Source organism: Syngnathus typhle, linkage group LG4, assembly GCF_033458585.1.
Source record: "Syngnathus typhle isolate RoL2023-S1 ecotype Sweden linkage group LG4, RoL_Styp_1.0, whole genome shotgun sequence".
Lineage (NCBI taxonomy): Eukaryota > Metazoa > Chordata > Actinopteri > Syngnathiformes > Syngnathidae > Syngnathus > Syngnathus typhle.
Window position 1 is genome coordinate 13,823,157 of NC_083741.1, and position 23,038 is coordinate 13,846,194.

Below are 23,038 nucleotides of genomic sequence, written 5' to 3' on the forward strand. Positions count from 1 at the left end.
ATTTGTTGACAAAAGTTGTTGAACAGGCCCCATTATTTATCGAGGTTTCAATGCTTAAAGCAATTTGCTGTAATCGATTTCTCTGTATTTCTAATTTCACGCTGTCACTCTTTGTCTTGTTTATGACCCCGTTTTTGATACATAACATGTCGACATGCACACAAACACACACACACACACACACCACCATGTACATGGTCTCCAGACAAAGATGAGGAGGATGAGGGTCATCTCTTACCAATAAAATAGTAAAATTCTCCAGCACACTGTTCATCATGTACTTCTCTGGCAGGTGCTTCAGTTTATGAATAAAGTTGATCATATATTCACACATGGGAGATCTGCTTATTCTGTAGACAAAGCGCCCGTTCTCAAAGCGTGCATATTCAGTCTGAAAGAAAAAACAGAAATGCAGCAAAATCAACTAGTACACACATGTGACATTGTTGAAGCATCACAAAAACACTCACCTCGACTTTCTCCACCACCTGCTTGCCGAAGGAGCACACTTTAGTGGAGCATGTGATGGTCATGTTCTCTGAGCTTTCGTACTGACTGGTGACGCCGTAGAAAGATCCGTTCTCGTCCTGAATGTTGCAGTTTAAGTCGGCCTGAGAAGCACAGCGGAGCATTTTTTGTGTTGGCATCTGCTGAGCAGGTGGAGTTTCTAAAAGGTTTTTATATCAATCGACAGAGCAGACATATTAGGTTTAACGACACGCGTAATCTGACTGGGATTACATAAACGAGATTTTTGAGAGACTTTTTGCGCTGTTGTGTGTGAAAATGTTTGGCAACTCATAATAGGACCTCAGTGTTCCGTTTTTCTGCCACATTTTCATGATGACTGAGTGATCTTGTTGAGAACACCAAAGGCACATAAAAGTGATCCTGACCCAGGTCCAAAATGTAGAATAGGAAACCGCCAGATAATACAAATCTGCAAAGAACTGTGCACGCTATGAAAGAAGCCAATCAATATTCGGATTAGTTGTACTAAGTTCAATTTTAGGTTGCATTACCTGACATGTTTCGGCTTGTACTTCCGCCTTCATCAGAACCAGCGAAGTGAATATTTGGATTATTTTGACAATAGAATAATGAAGATACATATACTTCATATGAAAGCAGAAAGATTGCCCGTCCATGTTCCAGAGAGCCGCCTGTCTCTACACCCCGCGCATCCTGTTAATTACGGCCACAAAAAGCGCAGACGTCCGCCTCCAACATTCTCCTCCTTCATTAAACAGCGCAGTTAGACATTCATTATTGTGCAGATTCTGCCTTTCATTTGAAATTTAGATTGGCCGGTCACTTCAAAAGGAATGCGAGAGGACTTGGTCCAAGTACATGGTCTCTACTTTGTTGGCCGCCGCTAGTTAGCATTTTGCATCGGGGAGGGAATACGCGCACTGTTTAAAGAGCCATTATGCGGCGCAACAGGGTCACGCCATTGTTTGGGAGATATTAGACTGAATTAGCGAGGGCTTTGATCAAAAGCTCTCCTGCTATGCCTATCCAAATATAGCCTAGCACATAGTGTAAACAGTGAGAGCACAATCACTTCGAAGTAGACTACTGACACTCACTGAATGTAACCTCCAACATGAGGGATAAATCAATAATTATTTACACAATTTTGTTTGATTGACACTAATGAAATTGTCTATTATTCCAGTTGTAGGTATGGAACAACCTTGCGTCAAACTTGGAAGTGTGTCTTAAAATTGCCTTATTTCAATGTGAAACAGTCCATGCAGTTGTTCATTACTGACACGCAGCTATTCACGTTTTGGTTTTTTAAAAAAAGAACATTTGTTAAAAAAAACAACATTTGATGTGTCAAACTAAAGCTCCCCGTGATATTTTTTTCAATTGAACACTGTCAATTACCGCGGGAATAAAAAGGAAGGAAGAAGTCAAAAGAAAATGTTACTGGAAATGTGCAAAGGCATGCACGTTCACCACGGGCTCGAAAGGTGGAATTATGCAATTCTCACTCACCCAAAACTTTATAAGGAAAAAGGAATTTTGGGGGCCCTTTCCGTACAGCTCCTTCAGTCCCCCTTTCTTTTCAGGAAATTTGTCATAAATCTGCCGAATGTCCACAGACTCCAGCAGGGCGTCGCTGTAGGAATGATTTGTCTGTCCGATATGCACAAAGAGGTGCTTGTTGTACTGAAAGGACAAATAAATAAAAGATGTCAGCTAAAGCCAAGTGGTTTTCAATGAGGATCTATTCAGTGAACAGTTGGTGAGCGAAGCTCTCGTTTTTTTAACAGAAGATGACTTCATTGAAAACAATGATTAAGATAAAAGTAATGAATATTATTAAAGAGAGTTGACACTGTAGTCTCATTCAAACGTACACAGAGATTTGTATGAGTGAAGCAAGCAAATTCAGAAAATAAAGAGGCACTGTGTGAAATTAAACAGCAAGAAAATTGATTACGCCAAAGTTCAATCTTTTTCAGACCCTGTAAAATCATTTATTTAAAAATAAATACACAATGGCAGCAAAAGATTGAACAACATTTAAATTTACGAGAACAGTTATAAACTTTATTACATCCATAAAGCAGATTGTGGTGGCGGCCTTAGAGAAGCAACCACTTAAATGCAGACAGCTTCTATGTGGTATTGAATGCAGATAAATATACGTGCAAACATTGTTTTCTTTTTTTAACGCAAAGATTAATTTATTAAGTGTGTGTGTGAGATATACAAATAAAGTGTTGGCAAACAGCGGAGGTAGGAAAACAATGTTCCAAGTTATTTCCTCTTTTTCTGCTCACCAGATGACCTTCTTGGGAAAAGTCCAAGTGTATTTAGAAAGAAACAAAAGGCATAATAAGAGGGGAAAGAACACCATGAGCAGCTGATCTTTTATGTTGTATATTTACAGATTTTCTCACCGAGTCTGGGTCTCTCTGTTGCTCCAGAAAGGCTGAGAACTCCACCAGTCGCAGTTTGGTTGTACCGATCGAACGGCCCTGCCACGCCGGTGCTGTCGGTGCAGACGCGGCCATGGGCTCGTAGCCTACAGGGCCAACAGAATCATGACACTTATCGACACTGACTATCATTAATCTCATCCTTTTAAAAAAAAAATCATGCTGCTGTACTCTTGGGAAAATTCTTTTTACAAAACTCGAGAACAGTAGCTCGGACTTGCACCCAAAATCCCAATTCCCTTATTAAAATCATATCCAGTTCCAACTCCCTCATCCAACACAGCTATTCAAATGATCAGCTCGTCAGAGAGCTTTGAAGTAGCCTGATAATGATCCTGATCATTTGAATCACTTGTGTTGGATGAAAAAGATTTTCTGAAGATTTTTCAAGTTGGAATTTTAATTTTTCGCTATTTGCCAGATGGCATGGTCCCTATCCCTAGGGACTAGTGGAGGTCAATCATAATATCCAAGTAATATACGTAAGTGTGTTGTGAGGAGTGATCCTCACTTGAAATTGCTGTTGTGACTGCAGGCTGGATGGGGTAGGCTTGCTGGCTGAAGGGCTTGATGCTGCAAGAAGAATGCAACAAACCCGTGAAAACGTGACCTTAAATATATGAATGACACAAACACACACAAACAAAAATGTTGGTACCAATCCACTAAATAATGAAAAACAATTTTTTTTTCGCTGCAAAAACATGAACCTGACAAAAGTACTACAATACAAATCGGCTTCAAATGCACCATGATGAAAATCAGTCTTTGGTCCAACCATATTAATATAACAAATGAACAAATGAGGCAATCATTTCAATCAAACAATTTCTGTAATTGTCACTGTGACTTTTCCACCTGTCAGTGGCAGTTTTTAGGAAGCATTTATTTAATGTTATTGAGGTCTAGTTTGAGGTCCACGTACTAGTAAGTTTTTGTCCCCATTCGTAAGTCTATTCAGCAAACTAGTGGAACATAGCAGCTCTTTTTTGAATTGCATGAGAATTGGCATTGTTTAAGTCTTTTTCCTGTTTTTTTCTGTTATTGGTTTATTATCTTTACTGTCTATGTTTTTATACAGTACGTCTGATTGTTACTTTATGATAAGCATTTTAATGCTGCTCTGGTTGTTTTTAAAGTGATCTATAAATGAAGTTGAGTTAAGAATTTGGATCAGTGCTCCAGCACAGAATTGTCAAATATATACATGTTTGCCATTTTAAAGTGTTTTTAGTAGATCCATAAACTGCGAGAGAGATCAAGCTTTTTTACAATAAGTCATAAATTGGTCAAGACTAAGCATCCGCCAAGTTTCCAAGTAGACCGTGATTTTCTCTTGGTTAATTATCTCTTGGATTTTTAGTTGATTTTCCGTAAATTTCAATTTGTTATGAACTTTGTCAGTTTCATGGTATATTGGTAAACATTTTTTTTTACTCTTTAAAAGAAGGGCAGCAGTGTTTTTTCCCCACAAGTGTAACTGTGGAAAACATCTGAGAAAAGTATCACACTTACTCTTGTGAGGATCCTGGCTGACTCGATATCATCCCTTGCCATATCTAAAGAATTAGAAACAATCATGAATAAGATATTAACAGACAACAAAGAACAGCCAATTGTGAGCTGCTTTTGTGGCAAGATGAAAATGGCTCTGTGTTCTGGGAAAGAAGTTATCTCTACTAGCACTCCTTCTGATCATGTGCTTATCTGATTGGGGCAGTTGAGCAAAGCCTAGTGTGTAATGTGATTTGGCCCCGACGCGGGTCTCATGGCTGCCCTGCGTGAAGCTGAACAGGACTGATCAATAGTGGGGTGTCTGCGTGCGAGGCCCTCACCCCTGCTCCGGGGAATGCTGGATGCGGGATGCCGGGCAGTCCCAGCTTGTTGTGAATAGCCGTGGCCGAGACGATCTGAGCTGACGACATGGAAGCCATGCTCTGGAGGGCTTTGTCCTTCACCGCCTGGTCCTTTAATATCAGACACAAAAGGCTTAGTGCTCACACAGAGAGAAGGGGGCAATGGGTGGTGGTGGTGGTGGTGGCGGGGGTGCATGTTGGATAGGTAGCAACAGCCACAACCCAGTAAACACACTGAAAGCCCGAGTGACCTCTCAAACAACACAAGCGGGTTAAAAAATGAGGCAACAGCATGGCTTTTCAAATGTGAGCTTCTTTTGTTGATGGAGTGCACCCAAAAATTGAACACAAAGCTTCCTATTCACAATAGTGAGTGGTGGTATGCACCTGAGCAAAAGTTTGCTTGTTGACAAAAAAAAAAATATATATATATATATATATATTCTTTCAATCACTTGACTAGATGCAATTAAAATGCAGTGGAGATGTGCATATTGAAAAATGAAATCAAAGTGACAGCTAGAAGATTCCCTCTTGATCTGGTTTGATGAAAGTGTGCATTCAGAAAATTTGGGAAATTTATTTGCAACATTCTTAATTGCTTGAAAAACCTTGCAACACAGTGACGCTAAAGGGTAAACATGCTGACAGCCGATGCCGGTGAGTCTGGCTATGGGAAGACAACAGCAGGACAGCACACACAATACATTGGAAAATCTTTTCACTAAGGCAAAATCACAAGCACACAGCAAGCAGCGGTAGATAAAAGCCAAGCCAAGCGCAAAAAAAAAAAAGTCCATACTTACCATACTTGTAACCTAAACACACACAAAAAATAAGGAAACATTGGTTTTAATATACTAAGCAGTATTTTGTTTTGCTTTCAACATTCCAGCACATAAATCTGCATCAACATAATTATTAATTCCAGCAATGATGACATGCTTTCATAAAAGCAGTATTAAAGTCACACTGAAATTGGGAAGCATTTTTTGTGGACATATAAAACACAATTTAAAAATAATAATAACAATAATTCTTATAATTTTATTTATGTAACAGATTTTCAAAGGCTTTATTTTATTCTGACCTTCTTAGTGTCCCTAATTCCCCTTTGCAGTTTTCTTCTGTATGGAAATGTTAGACATGATTAAACCCCCTTTATCCTTTAGTCTCATCAATCCGAATCTGAAGAGCATTTGGAAAAGTCATGCATTTTCTTTTGTTCCTCTTTAGCCCAAAATAAACTATGGTCATAGATCATTGCCTTGTTACTTGTTTATTTCACCAGTAGCAAAAATGTAATCCTTAACCCTACATCTTAATACAGTAAATGCTATTCTGGTTAATATAGTCTAAGAACGGGTAATGCTTGAAGAGCAATGCACCAAACTCAACATCAACAAAATGAAGATGTTTGTGCACAAACAAACTACAGCTTCTATGCCAATGTCCTGCTCTCATCTTGTCATTACTTGAGACAAAAACAAGAGTAGCCTAATGACTCATTTCACTGAGTAGCCGTAGACATGACTGGCAACAGCAGGTTTTCATTGATGACCCCCCTCCCTCTTCCCTGAAAAAAAGGAAGGCATATACTTGGAGATCTCTTTGCCACTGGAGTCTAATTTGCTTTAAATGAGAAAAGACAGGGATTCATACAAAAGCCGTCTGTTTTTCCTCACAGAGCTGCCTGCGCTTCTGAAAGAGCATGCATTCATGTGGCTGCGTCACTCTCTGTGGCTCTTTACACATAGACACACCACAGATTAACGAGGCGTCATTACTGGCTATGGAATACTGGGAGTGAAACAAAAAAGCGAGAAAGTCAAAATGTATAGTATTACACCCGAAGGACAAAAGGCAGAATGGAAGTATCAGTTTTCATTAACTTAATTGGTTCTGGTTCAATTTCATATGCCCTCCTCATTAGTGCACTTGGGTGATGTGTTAATGTTAGTACAAATAAAAGAAAGATCTGTTGAGACCTCCCAAGAAAAATAAAAAAAGGCAAGTGCACGCCACAGTACTGTGAGAGCATTGTTGGATTATCAAATAATAAAGGCAAGTGCACGCCACAGTACTGTGAGAGCATTGTTGAATTAGCAACAGGTTGATGGGAGGACAGAAAGCAGAAGGCGTTTCACTAAACCGCTTGCTTGTCAGCCATTCTGCGCTTTGAATGTGAACTGCTGAGCCCTTGACAGAAGATGAAAGTTAGATTAGACTGTCAAATAAGGGCATGCTGTCATTTTATTTATTCATTTACACACACATCCCCTGTTCTGCCATGCCCCTTTAGAGAGCAATTGCCTCAGCGCTGGCGCTCTTAGCTAATCAGCAAACAGCCAATGCCTGCGTGCTCCCCGACATGAAACAGCTCAGCATAGAGTCGATTGAGAATCTGGTGTCTTTACGTCACGTGTCAACCACATCAAAATCATTGTAAAGGATGTGCCCAAAGTCACTATGCACTTACCTTTTCCTATTTTGTTTCAGATATCATTCAGACAGGCATGAGGCCGGCCATCAGCATTTATCAACTGCTTAAGCTGTGCAGTTTTTGTGAGCACATTTGCCAATTGAGGCACTGGGGCAGCTTTTTTCGCCTGGCAAAAAGTTTGGTCCCTGACAGTTCTGCGCTACGTGGAGAAGCTTTATGGCTGTCACACTGCTCCATCAATAGTATGATTTACACCATCAATGGCAAGAGTCTCGAAAAACCATCTGTTCCTGTCAACATGACGTGGTGGAAAGCATGTTTAAATCATAACTGATGAAAGCACTGAAATTGTTGTAAGGGATAGAAACAGTTCTTGCCAGAAACCAGTTTCTCAAAACCTAAGCAGTGAAATGCTGATGGCCTCCTTCAGCCTGAATAAGACCCAAAACAAAATAGCAAAAGGGAAGTGCATAGTGACATTTGAATCACTCTTTACTAAGTCCAATATTTGGTCCTAGATCTTATCAAATCATACAGGTTCCAATTTGGGCTTTAGCGTGATGTATGATGAGATTAACAGTCCTACAAGATTTGGTCAATTAATGTTGCTTTGCAGGTAAACTCGTTTACAGTATTTGCTCATCTCAGCCGGCTATCCTTATATATGTTGGTATCTGTTATAATGTAATGAGCAATTGCTCGTGCGTCAGTCATGGAAAATATTTTGCCAAATGTTGGGGGTCAATTAGTTGTGGGAATGTGAGAAAATAATTCATGATTATTGAAATGATCAGGTCGAATTATACTTATTCAATGCAAGAGAAAACAGAGTATGAAGGTGAGTTGGACTAGCAAGGGTGTTAGAGACAATATAGACAAAGTCAATAGCAAATTTGTGTTAGGGGGGGCATCAGGTATTAGCTAGTCCCTGTGGGAAGAGGGAGGGAGTTTAGTTCAGACGCGCACAGGAACAAACAGGGCCAAAAGCAGAAAAGCGCATACCTTTAGCTTGGAATGAAATTCACGAGATTTCCTTCTGGCTAGAACCTGAATGTGACTAGACACCTGCGGGGTAGGGGAGGAGAGGAAAACAAAGGAAGAGCCTGTAACCATAGCAATGAAAAGCCCCCTGTAACTGGGCAAAGCCAGACGTACCTTAATGGCAGCTTGGATTTCTCGAACTTTCTTTCTTGCTAAGACCTGTATGTGACTAGACACCTCCATTCAAAAGAGAAAAGGGGAAAATAAATAAAACGAGAACACAGGTCTTTGTCAGGGAGACAAGGTGCAGGTCAGTGGCATCTCCACACAACACACCGTGCTACCATCCAATAAAGCATTATCCTGTGTGTCGTCGTTACTTAAGTGAGCTGATTAAGGAGGATGCAGGCCCCTTTAGAACACATTATAAGCACACAGATGTGAGCCGCTGTGTACTGAATGTCAATTGGTTAGTTTCATATTCTTGTGGGAAATGGATGAGGCATTTCACTGGCCAAGTTTACTTCCTGTGCAAAATATGGTGGCATTGTTTACGGAATCCTATCGAACGCTATTACGCTAGCAGGTGTGAGTCAAAGAGGGTTTCTTATCATCAGTGGACATTATGACCTGTTCAAGTTTACAGAACAGGAAATCTAACAAGCCTTGATAACTGCACACAATAGAGGACTCTGACAAATAATATGAAAATCTTGATTTGGGAAGGACGGTAGTATTCTGTAAGCGGGCTCCCTTTTGAATCCATAAATCTTATTTGGAAACTTTTTGGTATGGAGGTGGGAATGGTACATTTTTCATGGTTCTTTCCATAGTCACATCATTGCACCTTGACTAACAAGTGACCTAATTGAGGTTTTGGGAGATACGAGCCACCGCTTTGATAATTCTTTGCGAGCAAATTTTGTACATGTCCACTGGATGGTGGCAGCTAATTCAATTCAACTCAACTCACTTGACAAAAAGCAATTTGACAGCTAGGGAAGAGTTCTTTAAAATAGAGGCTTCTAGTTTTCCATCAAAAAACAACATAAAAAAGAGAACATCACATTGTGCATTTAAAACAACCATATCACGGTAGTTGGGAAAGGCCGCTGAAATGCGGCAACACAAGTAGACAAACAATATACAGAGGCAATATTCTTTACCCTCATTGAAAAATAACTAAAATGACTGTAGCTTATTCTAAGTGTACATCTGCATGTGAGTCTTACATTCCCCTTTACTCTCAGGTTACTTGTGTATGGCTGCCCTTTCCCATTCTAAACTGTTGTTATTGTACCATACCGATACTGGAAATGACATTGTTCAAGGTTGTCTCTGATTGAACAGTAGCAGGTTTTAGTTAAAGTACAGGGGCACTTGTTACATAAAAAAACCTCTTCGTGAAATAGAGGATTTGTTTGAATAAAGTCGCCATTATAATATAAGAGCTAGATAAATAATTTCCATACTTTTCCTATCAATAATATGAGCTATGATTTGTACAACTGTGTGGACTAAGTGTGAGTTGAAAAGCAGAGACACAACCAAGTCTTTATTTATCAATACTTAGATACATTGTCCAAAAGTCACTTTCTCCATCTTTATTTTTAATGGGACACTCACGTAAGCTTTGTTAATTAACTGGTTGATTTTAACAATGAATTTTGTCAATTTCACTTTCAAAGCACATACAAACCTGACTTGTGTTTTATAGCTCTCAATGATGTATTTGTAAAATGTATGATATAGCAATTAAAAATCAGGTACAAATGCTCCAACCTTATGCACTGATACTATACCATCAGCCTGGCATACACCTTTTGGTTAGGAGCAATGTCAACCGTGTGCAGGCTGAGATACACGCACAAGTTGAAAACACTTTCGGGTGACTACCGAGCCAGCTGTGGCTTAGAATTCAGTGCAACCACCATCCAGACATTACATTAGCAGTCCCGTTATGACTGTGTGAGGTGACTTCAGGGACTCCTTGGAAATAAAAGTGAATGTGTTTATGTCTCGGCACAATATTGTAAAACAGATTACTAGGGAGATTAACATTTGCTTTAGAACGCCAAAATCTGCATTGGAATGCTTGAGTCAACACACACACACACACACACACACACACTATAGGAATGAGGAAACTAAACCTAGTATATACAGAAAGTGGCACCAGATTATAAAGCCTCGTTTCCACTGACGGTATCTACTCCAATAACGATACGTCTCCTCTGCCACTATAGGGGAGCCCTTCTTCACCTGGCTAGTGACATAATACTGTGACCGTAGCTAGTGCGTACTGGAACATTTTGTTCCTCGTGGACCCGTCCAGCTGCCTCTGCACAGCTTCGTCAGCTAGTAATGTTAAAAAGATTTGCGTCTCTTCAGAAGTCCAAGTATTTATTTGCTTGGAAAGCATTCATTTTTCCTTGCTTAGCTGTTAATGGTGGCTGTTAATGGCAGATGGTTGGCACAGCCGCACATTCTTGTACATTCTCTCAGTGGCCTCTAAAATATTTGTCATGTTTTAAAATCGGCCTACTTTTTTTTTTTTTTTTTAGAACCAAACAGGAATAGGTACCCTCAAAAAAAGGTAGTAGAGTAGAGCTGGGTAGATTTGTCAGTGGAGACTAGGCTGAATGCAGAATAGATAGTCGATGAAAACGACAAGGCTTATGAATTGTATTTGGAGGGCGGGAAAAATCCAGACCAAAAACAATACAGCTCAGATTCACACCCAAAATCTCAGTTTTCCTCATCGTGTTGAAGTCTTTCATTTCCTCTACTTTCTTTTGCCACTGGACAAATATGGTGAATTTAAGTTATATTAAAATGATTATAATCAAGTAGGCCATTGAAAACTACAAAAAAAAAAACTTTCCATGGTTGGAAGCATAAATTTTGAATGCATTTGTTTGCTGCAGTCAACATGGTTTGGGAAAGGGATTTTGGGTACGCGGTCTAAAAAGAGTTGCATCGGCGCATCACTAGTCTTTAACAGATGTGAGCGTAGTCTGTATTTCAGCACTTTGGTTGAGAAACATGAGCTCATCTGTGGTCAGAGGTGTGCATATAGCCAGCTGAGGGCGGGATGCACTACCCAACACAGACGAACACTCTCTATTTAGAGACGGTACCAAATTATTAAGGACTAGACTTTCCCCATTAATAAAGACTTCTACCAAAGCCAAGTGCATGAACTCTGTGATTTAATTTACAAGGACAAGGAATATTTTTAGTAACTGTGGTTACTTCCTTTTTACATGACGTATCATTAATGCACATCATGTTCAACTGATTTTGTCAGATTAAATGAAAGGTTACAATTTGAGCAAAGGGTGGTCATGAGTTCATAGAATTGTAAAGGGGGAAAATGAATCCAAATTCACCGCTTCTACGGCTCTTATGTGTGTTTCAAAGTGGAACTAAGAGTGACAATTTCAGAGATGTCTAAATCCAGGGACATCTGTTCATGCGACATGGCCGTGACAGGGGGATTAGTCCGCCATGCAATGGAGACAGTCTCTCTCTTCTTACCTGCTTGCGAGTCCTCGTCTTTCCAGTCCGAAGCTTGATATATCTGGCAATCAGCTCATTCCGACCTAAAAAACATAAAATAATAAAAGTCCAAGTTGACACATGCTTATACCAAATTGAATGGGATTCATACTAAAAGAAGTTTGAATTACAAATCTATTGTTCTGGGTTGACTGTGTGTAATATTACACCGTATGTTTTGTGATGCGTTGTCAAATACAGACAATAATGGCAAAAAAACACAAGACGCTGCTTTGTCATAAAAACACTACACGGTATTAGCATAAAAAATAAAAAAAAAACAGCTCCGGGAGCCCAGGCCCTCAAAGTAATGTCATTCAATCTCATTCTCTTCAAAACACAACGAAATGAAAGACATGCTTGTTCAATCTATTACATGGATGAAATGGGCTTAAAATGGAGAAGATCTGACTGGATCCTAATTAATGCCCATCTTTGTACAGATTTCCAATTAACAAGGGCTCGAAACATTCTTGTGCCCTCAGGTCTGCTCTAATTGTTGTCACAATGCACATGACCCCTGCTTAGCCCTTTCATATGTTAATAACATGCCGCCAAACAAAACTATTAGACAAATTATATGTTGGGGGGGCTCTAATTATGTGTCCAGCTGTAGCTAAGCAATGCCAGCGTTCTGATCTACTGTTCTATGAAATGTACAACCCCCGCCTGCGACATTTTTGTTCCTTCACTTCAATATCAGCTAATTCTCATCACGACACCTGAACAAACCACACAAATTCTAATATTACGGTGTATTATATTATCTAATTAGCAATATAAGATACGCACAGTGAGCAGTGTTTGGAAATATTAGCACATATGCAGACACAATTCCTATACTATTCCATTTTGTGGCGAGTATATCTAATTATATCCAAAGGAAGGGGAAATCACATATACTGCACTAGCTGAAAAGCAAATTCAGTGCAACCATGACAATGTAAATATGGTGTGAATGACAATCTATTTTTAATGTTGGGCAGCCACGCGCCGTCTCCTGAGAAATAAATATCAGGGGATTTGCAGACTGTCCGTGTCGTGAGCCTGTAAACTTTAGCTGATGGGTAAAGATTTCAATAATTCACACACTCTGGAAACGTAACATGACAATAGAAGCATTCATGCAACCTCCTGATTCTGAGATCAAAGCACACAAATGGCCAGCTGAAAGCTTGCTTGCTATTGAATAATTCATTCTTTTCACTCAACTGGAGGAAAGAAGCTCAGTGGGTCCAGTGTTTGTACAGGAAAATAACAATGGCTTAAAAATGTCTCTAACATAATTCTGGCTTTGCGGCCTGAAATCGATACGGTGCAAGACTGGTCCACAAACAAATTGAAACAGGGGAAAAAATAAAATATGGCAGAAATGTTTCTTCACATCTTTAAAATCTGGACATCTGAAGTTGCATATAAGAGATTTTTGGATTTTGCAGAATCAGTTGTACAATAATGTCAATTTCAGAATCCGTCAGACAGCAGAAATCAAGAACATTTCTCGGGTTGCAGTCAAGTGGAGCCATAAACACCATCACTATATATACTGAGCAGGGCCAAACTGTACGGTGGTGACATTACATGGATCAATAATAATGGCTGCCTGGGCAAGTTAAATGTCAAATGGGGCTAGTAAATTCACTTCACCGTCGGGAAAGGTCTAAAAAAAAAATAAAAAAGTGAAATGTGGGGGGCTGTACAAGATTACACGATCTTATGATTAAAGTAGATAACGAGCTGTCAAATGACAAACTATAAACCAAAGTTAAGCTTGATCGGTATCTTAGTTTTGAACTCACGGTTTGATACACCATTAGATTTTTAACATCGAATAAGAATCCGTTTTATTCATCACACACACCAAGTTTGACCTCTACATTTGAAAAACGTCACGTGACACACATTAACAAGAGGCTAGCTGAAGAAATTCTTCAATCTTGGTTTACATTATTTTAAACTAACTTCTCATTATTAATGTTATTCTATTTAAGTTTGGTAGCACTGTGAAGTAAGTTATTTTCATCCAAAAATATGATCTGACTTCCATAGGTAATCGGGTTAACGTGCCGTAGGAACGGAGTCGCCGATCCCTTGCATGGAAGGGCTATAAATAGGTTTTGTGGCACATCTGTGAGGCAAATGGAAAACAAGAAACGCAAGGACATAAAATGTCCCCAGGGGTTCACATACAGATCTTGAATGCAATATCACAGAATACAGAGTATACATTAGGATTATGATGATTATGACTATGATTATTATACAAATAGCAAACACTAAATATATAATGGCGTTTTTAGTGCAGACAGGTTACTGACTCTACACTTTTATGACAGACAAATGGAGACAAAATGTCTTTCATTACAGGTATTACTTTACACTTTTTAGTTCTATTTTTCCCCGCATCTGTGAAGACTGGTACCTTGTTTTTAAATAAAAAATCATTTTCAACAGGTTCGACTTACAGGCTTACTGTCTACATAGCTTTTTCTCAAACTAAGCTCTGCCCTTAGTTAGTGGGGGGATTCGCAGTGTAAGTAAAGTCCAGCAGTTGAACCAACCCTTAGAGAGGCCTGAGAAAATGAACTCTTAAGCGGCATGTTCCATTTGTGCAAGAAATGAATTGAAATTTGATTGCAAGATCTCCAAGAAGCTGTTTGACCGTTCAGCGACTGGATGAAGCCGATCAAGTGAGTTTCCTTGTGAATTTCAATAACTCTGGAGGCGCTAGGAAATATGAATGGCACTCCACCCTGATCTGGACAAAAGGATGGTGGCTCAACAGTCACTAGGCCGTCCCCAAGTAGCCCATTCCTCATTCAGTCAGAAATCCAATTTGGCTACCAGCATCTTTTCTTAGGAAGCCGAGACAGGGCCCCTCTGTTGTGAATAACAATGAAAAACATTGTGACGTTTGCTGTGGACCTACCTCAGTGCTGCCACGCCCATAAACAACATCCCCCACAGAAAATAAAGCAGGTGTCAAAATAAAATAAAAACCAGTCAAGTTTTTTTTTTTTTTTGCCCGACAAAGTAAGGCGGTTTTGGGCTTTTTGTAATAAAGACACATCTTTGAATTCCAAAACGAAGCCATTTGTAACACGACCCGACTCTTTTTGGTCAAGGCATGCTAAACAAATAACGGTCTTGGCTCTGTCCTCTGAACAGCAAGAACGTTGCTTTACAGCTCTGTTGCAGCTTTTTTCCCCCTCTAAGTTTGAAACATATCCATTTCCTGTAAAAGCACCCCCCTCTATTTCTAATGCAGGCATGACCACAGTCACATCTGGGCTCTAGCACTCTTCCAAGCACAGATCCTGGCTTGAAATCAACCTGTAGATAGCTTGCAAGTGGTCTGCAAGTGTGTGGCTTCCAGCACTTTACTTGACGGACACCGGGCAGCCTCCCACATCACAGAGTGCATCTGCCACACTTGCTGGCCTGTAGGGACTGCCCTATCAATATGCCTCTTTTAAATCTTTAGAAAGGACACGGTACATTCTAACGACAAGCAAATAATTGAAACTGGCACACAGCCTCTTGATTGTTATTTACTGCTTTTCTGCCAAGTCAGCACAACGAACAGCCTCCTCTCGCATATCAAAAGAACTGACGATTGTTGCTTCTTGTTATCATAGTTGACCAAGGAAAGTAAATGTGACAAATTTACAAAAGTAATTACTTACTCATCTTGTGTAACTTTTCCTGTTTGTAGATTGGAATTGTTGATTTAAAGTGGATACCGACCTGTTTTTTTTTTTTTTTTGTATGATACATTGTTAATATTCCAAAAGAACATTGATGACGTAAAATCCCAATTACACAAAGAAAAAAAATCCCCTTCAAATTAAATCAGGTTTAAATTGAATTTTGCCATGCTAGGACAGAGGCTTCATCCAGAACCAATCCAAATTGGACATTTGGCAGGAATTTAGGTTCAACTTGGAACATTCCATTTCACATGTTAATCTTTCTCGGCCTATCCATTTTCTTTGTACTCTCATCTCTTTGAATCTTATGAGATCAGGTTAAAAATCAATACTTTTGGATCCTTTATGGCCAACATACACATGATAGTAGTCTACTTATCTGATTTATGATTGACATGTTTAAGCCTTGGCAATGCCTCTGCTTTCTGAGTGCTCTCAATAATTTATTACTCACACATAGGACTAATTATTTCGTGTTTATTAACATTAATTAATTGTTGCACAAGTGTGTGTGTGTGTGTGTGTGTACATGCGTAGTGTGTGTAGGTACGTATTGTGTGGAGCAGAGGGGGTCGTGCCAACACAGATGGAAGTGACAGATGACTTACGGGTCTCATGCTATAATTAACGGGACAACAAAGCAAATTAACAATATTAAGGTAGTTGTCGAAAGCCTTTAGTAATAGCAGACACGAGGAGGAACTCTTTTCAAAGCATTATCAATGGAACGCCAGTTTTGCCAAAAGCAAATCTTACTAAGGTGCACAAGAGCACAGCCTATTCACAATTTATTATTATTAGCTTGTGATTTAATAATATTGTTGGAATTGGCTAGAATATGCAGACCTGTATTCTGGGTATCCCTGAGAATAAAAAGAAGTGAAACTATTGCGGTTTCTTATTTAAGATCAAATAATAGCAATTGAACTAAATATGAACGGGTGTCTCACAGGTGTTTCCAAAGGCATAGTGACTCTGGTGGTTTTATTACCCCACATGACAGTCAGGCTCTTAGCCTCCAGGTCACTGCTGGTGGAAGTCAGAGGATAACATCTACTGACATCAGGCTCCATCTAAGCCGCTTTCAAGTGAAAGTGTTGCTGCTGGATTAAAAAAAAAACAACAACCAAAAAAAAAAACCCGTCAAGGCCACAGGCTGCTTGATGCAGATGGTATTCTTTGTCATACAAGAGACTTGCTTTCCACATTCATAGGCAGCATGCATCAGGTACAATCTGTTATTCAGTCTCTATTTAGTAAATACAATAACAAGGCCATGACGCAGGCTAAACATTAATGAAAGTACATTGCTGAAGTTATTGCTAGTCATAAAGTGAATTTGAACAGAACAGAACAGAAATCCCGTCAGTAACAGCACAGACATAAGTTCTTTATGAAATGCTCTAACATATGCAGTGTATTCGCAAACTCAATAGCTAACATTTCTATGCAAAGAATGAAACCATTTCAAGAATGATTCTGAATGGGGCTCTGTAAACAAGCTTTGTGGCTGCATAGATTTTTCGTGGTACTTGACAAACGTTTGATGATTTTTGCTGAGCATTTAGAAATTCAGCCACAGTAACATGAAGTTCTCTTCATAATGCTGTGTTCAACTGTAATTAACAGCTCTTTAAAAATCCATTTGTCCCTACTCTGGACACCAAAAGAAATCAATACTTAACTTCAAACGACCTTATTGAGCTGGCTAAAAGGCTTTATTGCAGGGGCTGGGCCAGGCACGGTTGAGCTAATGTGTTAGTTGAACAGTGGGGGACTAAAGGTGAGGTGTTCTCGCAAAATCTTACAAGACATCACAAAGCAGCAGGTCACTAACCTGAGCCTTCCTGGAGACACTGAGAGGATTACAGCAGCAACCTCTACTGAACTCTGGCTGTATGCAGACAATGCTAAAGAGTCCAAGACAGCATCTTTATCACCCGGGCTGGTCGAACCCATTCTGATTCCTCTCCCCGCGCTGTCCGCCTCTCAAACGAGGCTAAGAGATGAAACCTGCGAGGCTGCACTCTACGCAATATACTCACAGGGGACCAATTTGCACAGCCAGCCCTTGTCTGAATCACTCTATCAATTAGGAGCCACTGTGTTTATCATCACATACATTATTGTGGAGACTGGCCTGGTCATTGTGTTGAGCTGTGTCTCTCAGGGGGGAGAGATAGAGACAGAGAGGGATGAAATAAATGACCAGGGGAAGATGCTACACTCGGACGGGCTGCTGGACTAATCTGAAAAGACGGCTATAATTATGAGTCTCCCGGGGAACCGGCTGTGCCGCGAGTCCTATGTGTGAATACGGTATTAAGAGTCAGGAAGTTGCGCTGCCCGCTACTCTACAACAAAGTAAGACACAGAGCCAAATCAATACTTTCAATCTCTCCGGATCAATGGCATGTCAGAGCACAAAGGACGAGAGGCTGACTGCGACAAATATGTATAAATGAAGAGTCTAACTTGGCGGTCATGATGATGGCTATTTCAAGTTCAAATCATGATCGCAGGCTGAGGGAATCATCGGATATACAAAGTGGTTATAATTGTGACTTGCTTTTAAGTCCCTTTAAAGTAGCGCTACCTTGACATTCCCAAAACTACAATAGGATTATGGGCTGAGTAAGATATGTTGAAGCGATATGATTATTTGGTGTCTGTGGTTCTTTTGTTGACGGGGAATCTGTGTAGTGTTGAGAGATACTTGTCACTTGTCATCAAACAGCAAAAGAATAGATGACAGGCTCTGTTCGCGGCTGTGCGCAGTCCTTGTGCTCGAGAGAAAAACAGTAGCATTCAGTTTTCATTCATATGCTGATTACTCAAAATGGTTCCATCGGTGTGAGATGATCTCATCAGAATAAAAGTGTTTCATCAACGGAATATGATGTAATCATTGGCATGGCATGAAATGTGATTCTGGAAAAGAGCACGATAGTGACGGCTTCATCTTTAAGAGGAGCAGAGTCTCTGTGTTTTAGTCAAACAAAAGCAGCCAACTGGGAACATGCAACCTGAAACCAGATGCTTGGCTCCAATGGCCTCGCACAGCAGGGACACACCCCGTGTGCTACTGATGCACACAGGCAGCGAGCGGCCACAGCAGACAACAGGCTTGCACATATCTAGATATCGTTTGAAAGCATTGAGTGTCTTCAATTAAAAAGAACAAAATCTGCATTATTATTAATCGAAGGTACAAAATAATTTGAATGAAGCGGTATCTGTTTTTTGGGGCGGTTTCCCAAAAAGTCGTCTTTTTGACAGTGCGAGGATTCCGACAGTGACGAATTATATTTCAAGTAAGGTCAAGATTTACATTTTGAATATATTTTTTCAAAGCACTTGCTTATGCTTCAATCACTGTCTCACTGGCCTACCCTGACCACACATCCCTGGGATAAGAACTTTTTGGATGACCTCAGGGGGTGGGGTCTTAGTCTGAAATTTTAAAAAGCTGAATAGGAGCATATTTGAGATTTTGTGTGCTTGACCTTTCAAAGCCTGAATATTGCCAATATTTGTATTTGAAAGGCTCATTGGCTGCATGTAAACGTTTTGCTTGTTGGCATCCCCATTGAAGTGGTACACTTCAGTAAGCTTGTGGCGGGTGGAGCTTGACACACTATTTATTGTCCCTCTGATTATCAACAGAGAAATGAACGTCTGTCTTCCCAGATGAAGATTTCAATCAAGAAAAGACAATTAACATAATATAAGTATTCTCATCACCAACCTACTTTTCATCACAGTATGATTACCCAAGTTTCGTAACATTTTAGCCATTAGGTGATTTATTTGAGTAATCAATGAGTGAGCAGTTAAGATCCTTATAGTTTGTTATATACATATTTCACAGTGAACAGTAAATACAATACAAAAAATATTCATTGATACTTTTATGAGACAACCTAACATGGAATCAAGATAGAAGAAAATGTTTGAGACGTTCTCCCCAAAATGGAGGCAGACCCTACTCAAAATTGTAGAGTGCAAAAAAAAAAGTTCTACAAATGAATAGAAATGAGTATTGTTAATAAGCCACAAAGTGTCAATTTAAGGTGTGTGATGCCTCTCCTACAATGAAGTCCCTCACACTCCTTTGTGAGTGAATGCAGGTGACTTGGGGAGTCTGAGCTGATCCCAGAATTCCTAATTATCTGCCCGGCAGGGAGGATCAGGTCTGCACATTCTGTCTCGGAGCATTCTGGGCCTGGTGATACACGCCCCGCAGACGCAAAGTGCTGGCCCAACGGGGCCAAGCCATGTCTACTCATTATATCAAATTCATTTTAGCATCTCTGCAAAGCAAGTGCCACTTAGTTGTCAATGACTGACCAGACGGCTGAACGAAACGAGCTGATAGGAAAGGTTTACAGTAAAAGAGCACAAAAACATATTGCTTGGAAATAGTGTTTATATGTAAAACTGAACACTACTACATACCACTCCGTTAAAAACACACACATTGTCGACAAGCCTCTTTCATTGATTCTTTTTTTTCCAACTTTCAGATCGTATGCGACATAGAGGAATGATTATGAATTGATCTGATGATTTGTTAATACCTAAAGATAAAGGAGCTCTAATACCTAAAGATAAACTGATTTTCAAACATAAAAACAACCATAATATTTCAAGGGTAATTTTCAAGATGGAAAAAAAAAAAGTAATGGGTGTAATTATTTCCTTTTTTTTTTTTTATTTAACTTCCAATGAAAACAACGGGAACGAGACATTGTTTTTGCCAGCACTAACACAAAAATCCACCGATCTCGTTGATGTCTCAATGAATAAACATACAATTTGAGTGAAGCGTGTTGTTTCACTTATCATCTCCATTCCCGAATAAATGAATGCAGCCTAGCACAGCAGGTGAACTGTGCAAGAGCTTTTGCTCGGGCCCGAGCTCCTTATTTGCCTTCCTTTCTAAATAAGTCTTGCCAAGCCAAGATCAATTTGAGCTAATACTCTTTGCAGATGTCTGACATCTCACTTACAATAAGCCTAAGAGAATGCACACACTGCCGGTCAACACAAGTCTCAGAATATGTGAATCAATTCAGGTAAACACCGCAATAATAAGCTAAGAAACTGAAATTACACATTGTGTGTACGGCAACACAGTTGCTATAGAGACTGTTGCTAATTAACTGCACTCTACCCCTGGATGACAAAGGGCTTAATGGCACTCAGGATGACTTCTCTTGAGATGAGCTCTGCATTTGGAACACATCGCCATCCCTAAAATCTCAAATACAAAATACCAGTCTCCATGTAGCAAACTTTCATCTCAGATGCCATGAGAGGCTGCGACTCTCAGTAAGCACTATAAACCGAGATTAAAGGACCATTGCACAAAGACTATGCTTTGCAAAGCCTTTGGCCCAAAAAGAAAATAAAAACTGATCCCAACAATAAACATTTCACTGGTAAACAAACTCTGACAGCATTTTAAACCAGTTTTTTTCAGAAATTTAATTACTATTGCTTCCTGGTGTATATATATATATTTTTTTAGCATGAAATCCGAATTATATACTTTTATTGTTTATGTCTGAGGAACAGTGGCATTGGAAGTCATTTAATAATTAAATACTGCTCTAAAAAAACAAAAGTGCAGCAAAATATGCAACATTTCAGGCAAAGTAACAAAAGTTGAAAAACAAAAGAAGCACTGTTTAATTTGTGATGTGCTCCTCTTAGAATCCAAGCAGATGCTCATTTGTAAATGTCACTGGCAAAGGACAAAAATACTTTCCCAAATGGTACATTTGCTCAATTATCCTCTTTGCGGAGCCCCATCAAAACTCCATCCTCTGGGTGCATTTTAGACAATTGAGATTGTCGTTAACATGGCGACCCAAGATCAATTTCCAGGTCACGGCAGGTTGAGCGCAAGACACATGTATGTTCACTTTCTGTCTTTATGGTTGGGGTTACAAGGTTAAAACTGCCCCATGTTTTCTTAGACTGATTAGGACCCATATTGCATCAAATCGTAACAAAATAAATATTTTGTATTTGTATGCCTATGTTTTTTTGCACATATGAAATACAAAAATTGTAAAATGAAATTGAATTACATTCACAAAAAAAAGATGTCTGCTTTTGCGTTTGAATTCTTCAAGAGTTCAATTACACAAACATGATTATTTTTGTGTGTGTTTATTATACTTTGCTTTTCCATTAGTTGCTCTGTCCTTAAGGACTTGGCTTTAGCAGCTGACCCGAGGGTTAAAAAAAAATAATAAAATGTGACGCTTGCTGAGGAACAAAATGTCAGATGCTGCTTCCTGGCAAGCTTGGTACAAATGTGGTTTGGGCATTCCGTTTATGGTAACAGTATTTCACTGGTTGTGAAGCAGGAACACATTTGTTACATCCTTTACTTGGACAGGTTTATGTTATGGAATATTATTTCTGATTTGGGCCTCTGTACCATTTTCAAGAACACACTACCGCTGCCCCATTCTTCTGGCATCTCTTTTCTTCACCCTTGCAAAATCTATTGTGTACTGCCAAAGCATAAACAGGATTTCCCCTTGTGGGATTACCGCATTGGCACAGCGTTAACTATCTAAGACATGGCATGAGAGCCCAAAAAAACATACAATAAAAATGTCATGCTTTAACCCTGAGCAATCAGAAAGCCTCTGTGTTTGTGGAGGAGCAGACAGTAGGGCAGGTCCTGTCTGAGGCCATAGTAGCAGCTGAGGGCTTTCATCGCAACTCTTGCAATTTACATTGGGTTTGGCCGGAGGGGTCACATGACAGCTGCAAGTGAATGCGCTGCGGGGTTTTCGGCCGTCACTTGACATTGACAAGCTGTGCGAGTTGAAATCCTCCTCTTCCTTCTTTCCGTGACATCACCAAGCCAGAGATGGGGTAGAGGAGGGCAGGGGGAGAGGGGGCACAGCTGGTGGCCGCCACAGTACCATCTGCCACAGACTAATAGTTCATGCTGTTTTACTTACCAACTTGCACTTAAGCATCTGCATGGCTGCCGCATTGTTAGTTTGAGATTGACCATCATGTACCTGGAGCAGCATTTGTGCTTTATTTGCACGGTTGTTCTCAAATCCCAATAAAAATGCTAATAATAATAATAATATTTTGTCGCGGCAGCTTTGCCCAAAGCAGAACTTCCATTATGAATTGCATGGTTTTCATTGTTATAGTTTTGGTCTTTGTCATTGCTGATAAAAGAGGGCAGAGGAACGTAATGAAATGCGTACTGTGGTGCCATTTTATATTTATTGCCTGATACACAAACTGGAAAAGGTAGCTTCTTGTTGGTGTACAGGTCTTAGTTGTGGGCTGTTATCAGCTGTTCAGCTTCTACGCAGACGTACGTAGATGTGAGTGTCAAAGCTTGAGTGACGACTACGTCAGACGTTTTTATGAGAATGATTCAGTGGCTGGCAGTCATGGAAATAAACCTTGAATGGGCTTTAATTCATCACATCACATCTTACCTATTGGCCGTTTTTTTTCCCACCAATACTTATTCAATATGAT

At 39.7% G+C, this 23,038-nt stretch overlaps 1 protein-coding gene across 3 annotated transcripts in view; it reads right to left on the reverse strand.

Annotated features, from left to right (window-relative positions):
• tead1b (TEA domain family member 1b) overlaps positions 1-23,038 on the reverse strand; it is a 34,595-nt gene that overhangs the window by 3,464 nt on the left and 8,093 nt on the right. Inside the window, exons 4-14 of one of the 3 annotated variants that reach the window (XM_061276087.1) lie at positions 11,775-11,839; positions 8,409-8,471; positions 8,256-8,318; positions 5,617-5,628; positions 4,790-4,921; positions 4,470-4,513; positions 3,466-3,527; positions 2,916-3,040; positions 2,005-2,178; positions 471-611; positions 239-391 (exon numbers count right to left, since the gene is read on the reverse strand). In XM_061276087.1, coding sequence (XP_061132071.1) covers positions 239-391; positions 471-611; positions 2,005-2,178; positions 2,916-3,040; positions 3,466-3,527; positions 4,470-4,513; positions 4,790-4,921; positions 5,617-5,628; positions 8,256-8,318; positions 8,409-8,471; positions 11,775-11,839 — 1,034 coding nt within the window. Of the gene's footprint in view, positions 1-238; positions 392-470; positions 612-2,004; positions 2,179-2,915; positions 3,041-3,465; positions 3,528-4,469; positions 4,514-4,789; positions 4,922-5,616; positions 5,629-8,255; positions 8,472-11,774; positions 11,840-23,038 lie in introns of all 3 variants that reach the window. The other 2 variants (XM_061276086.1, XM_061276088.1) reach the window with 2 other exon arrangements.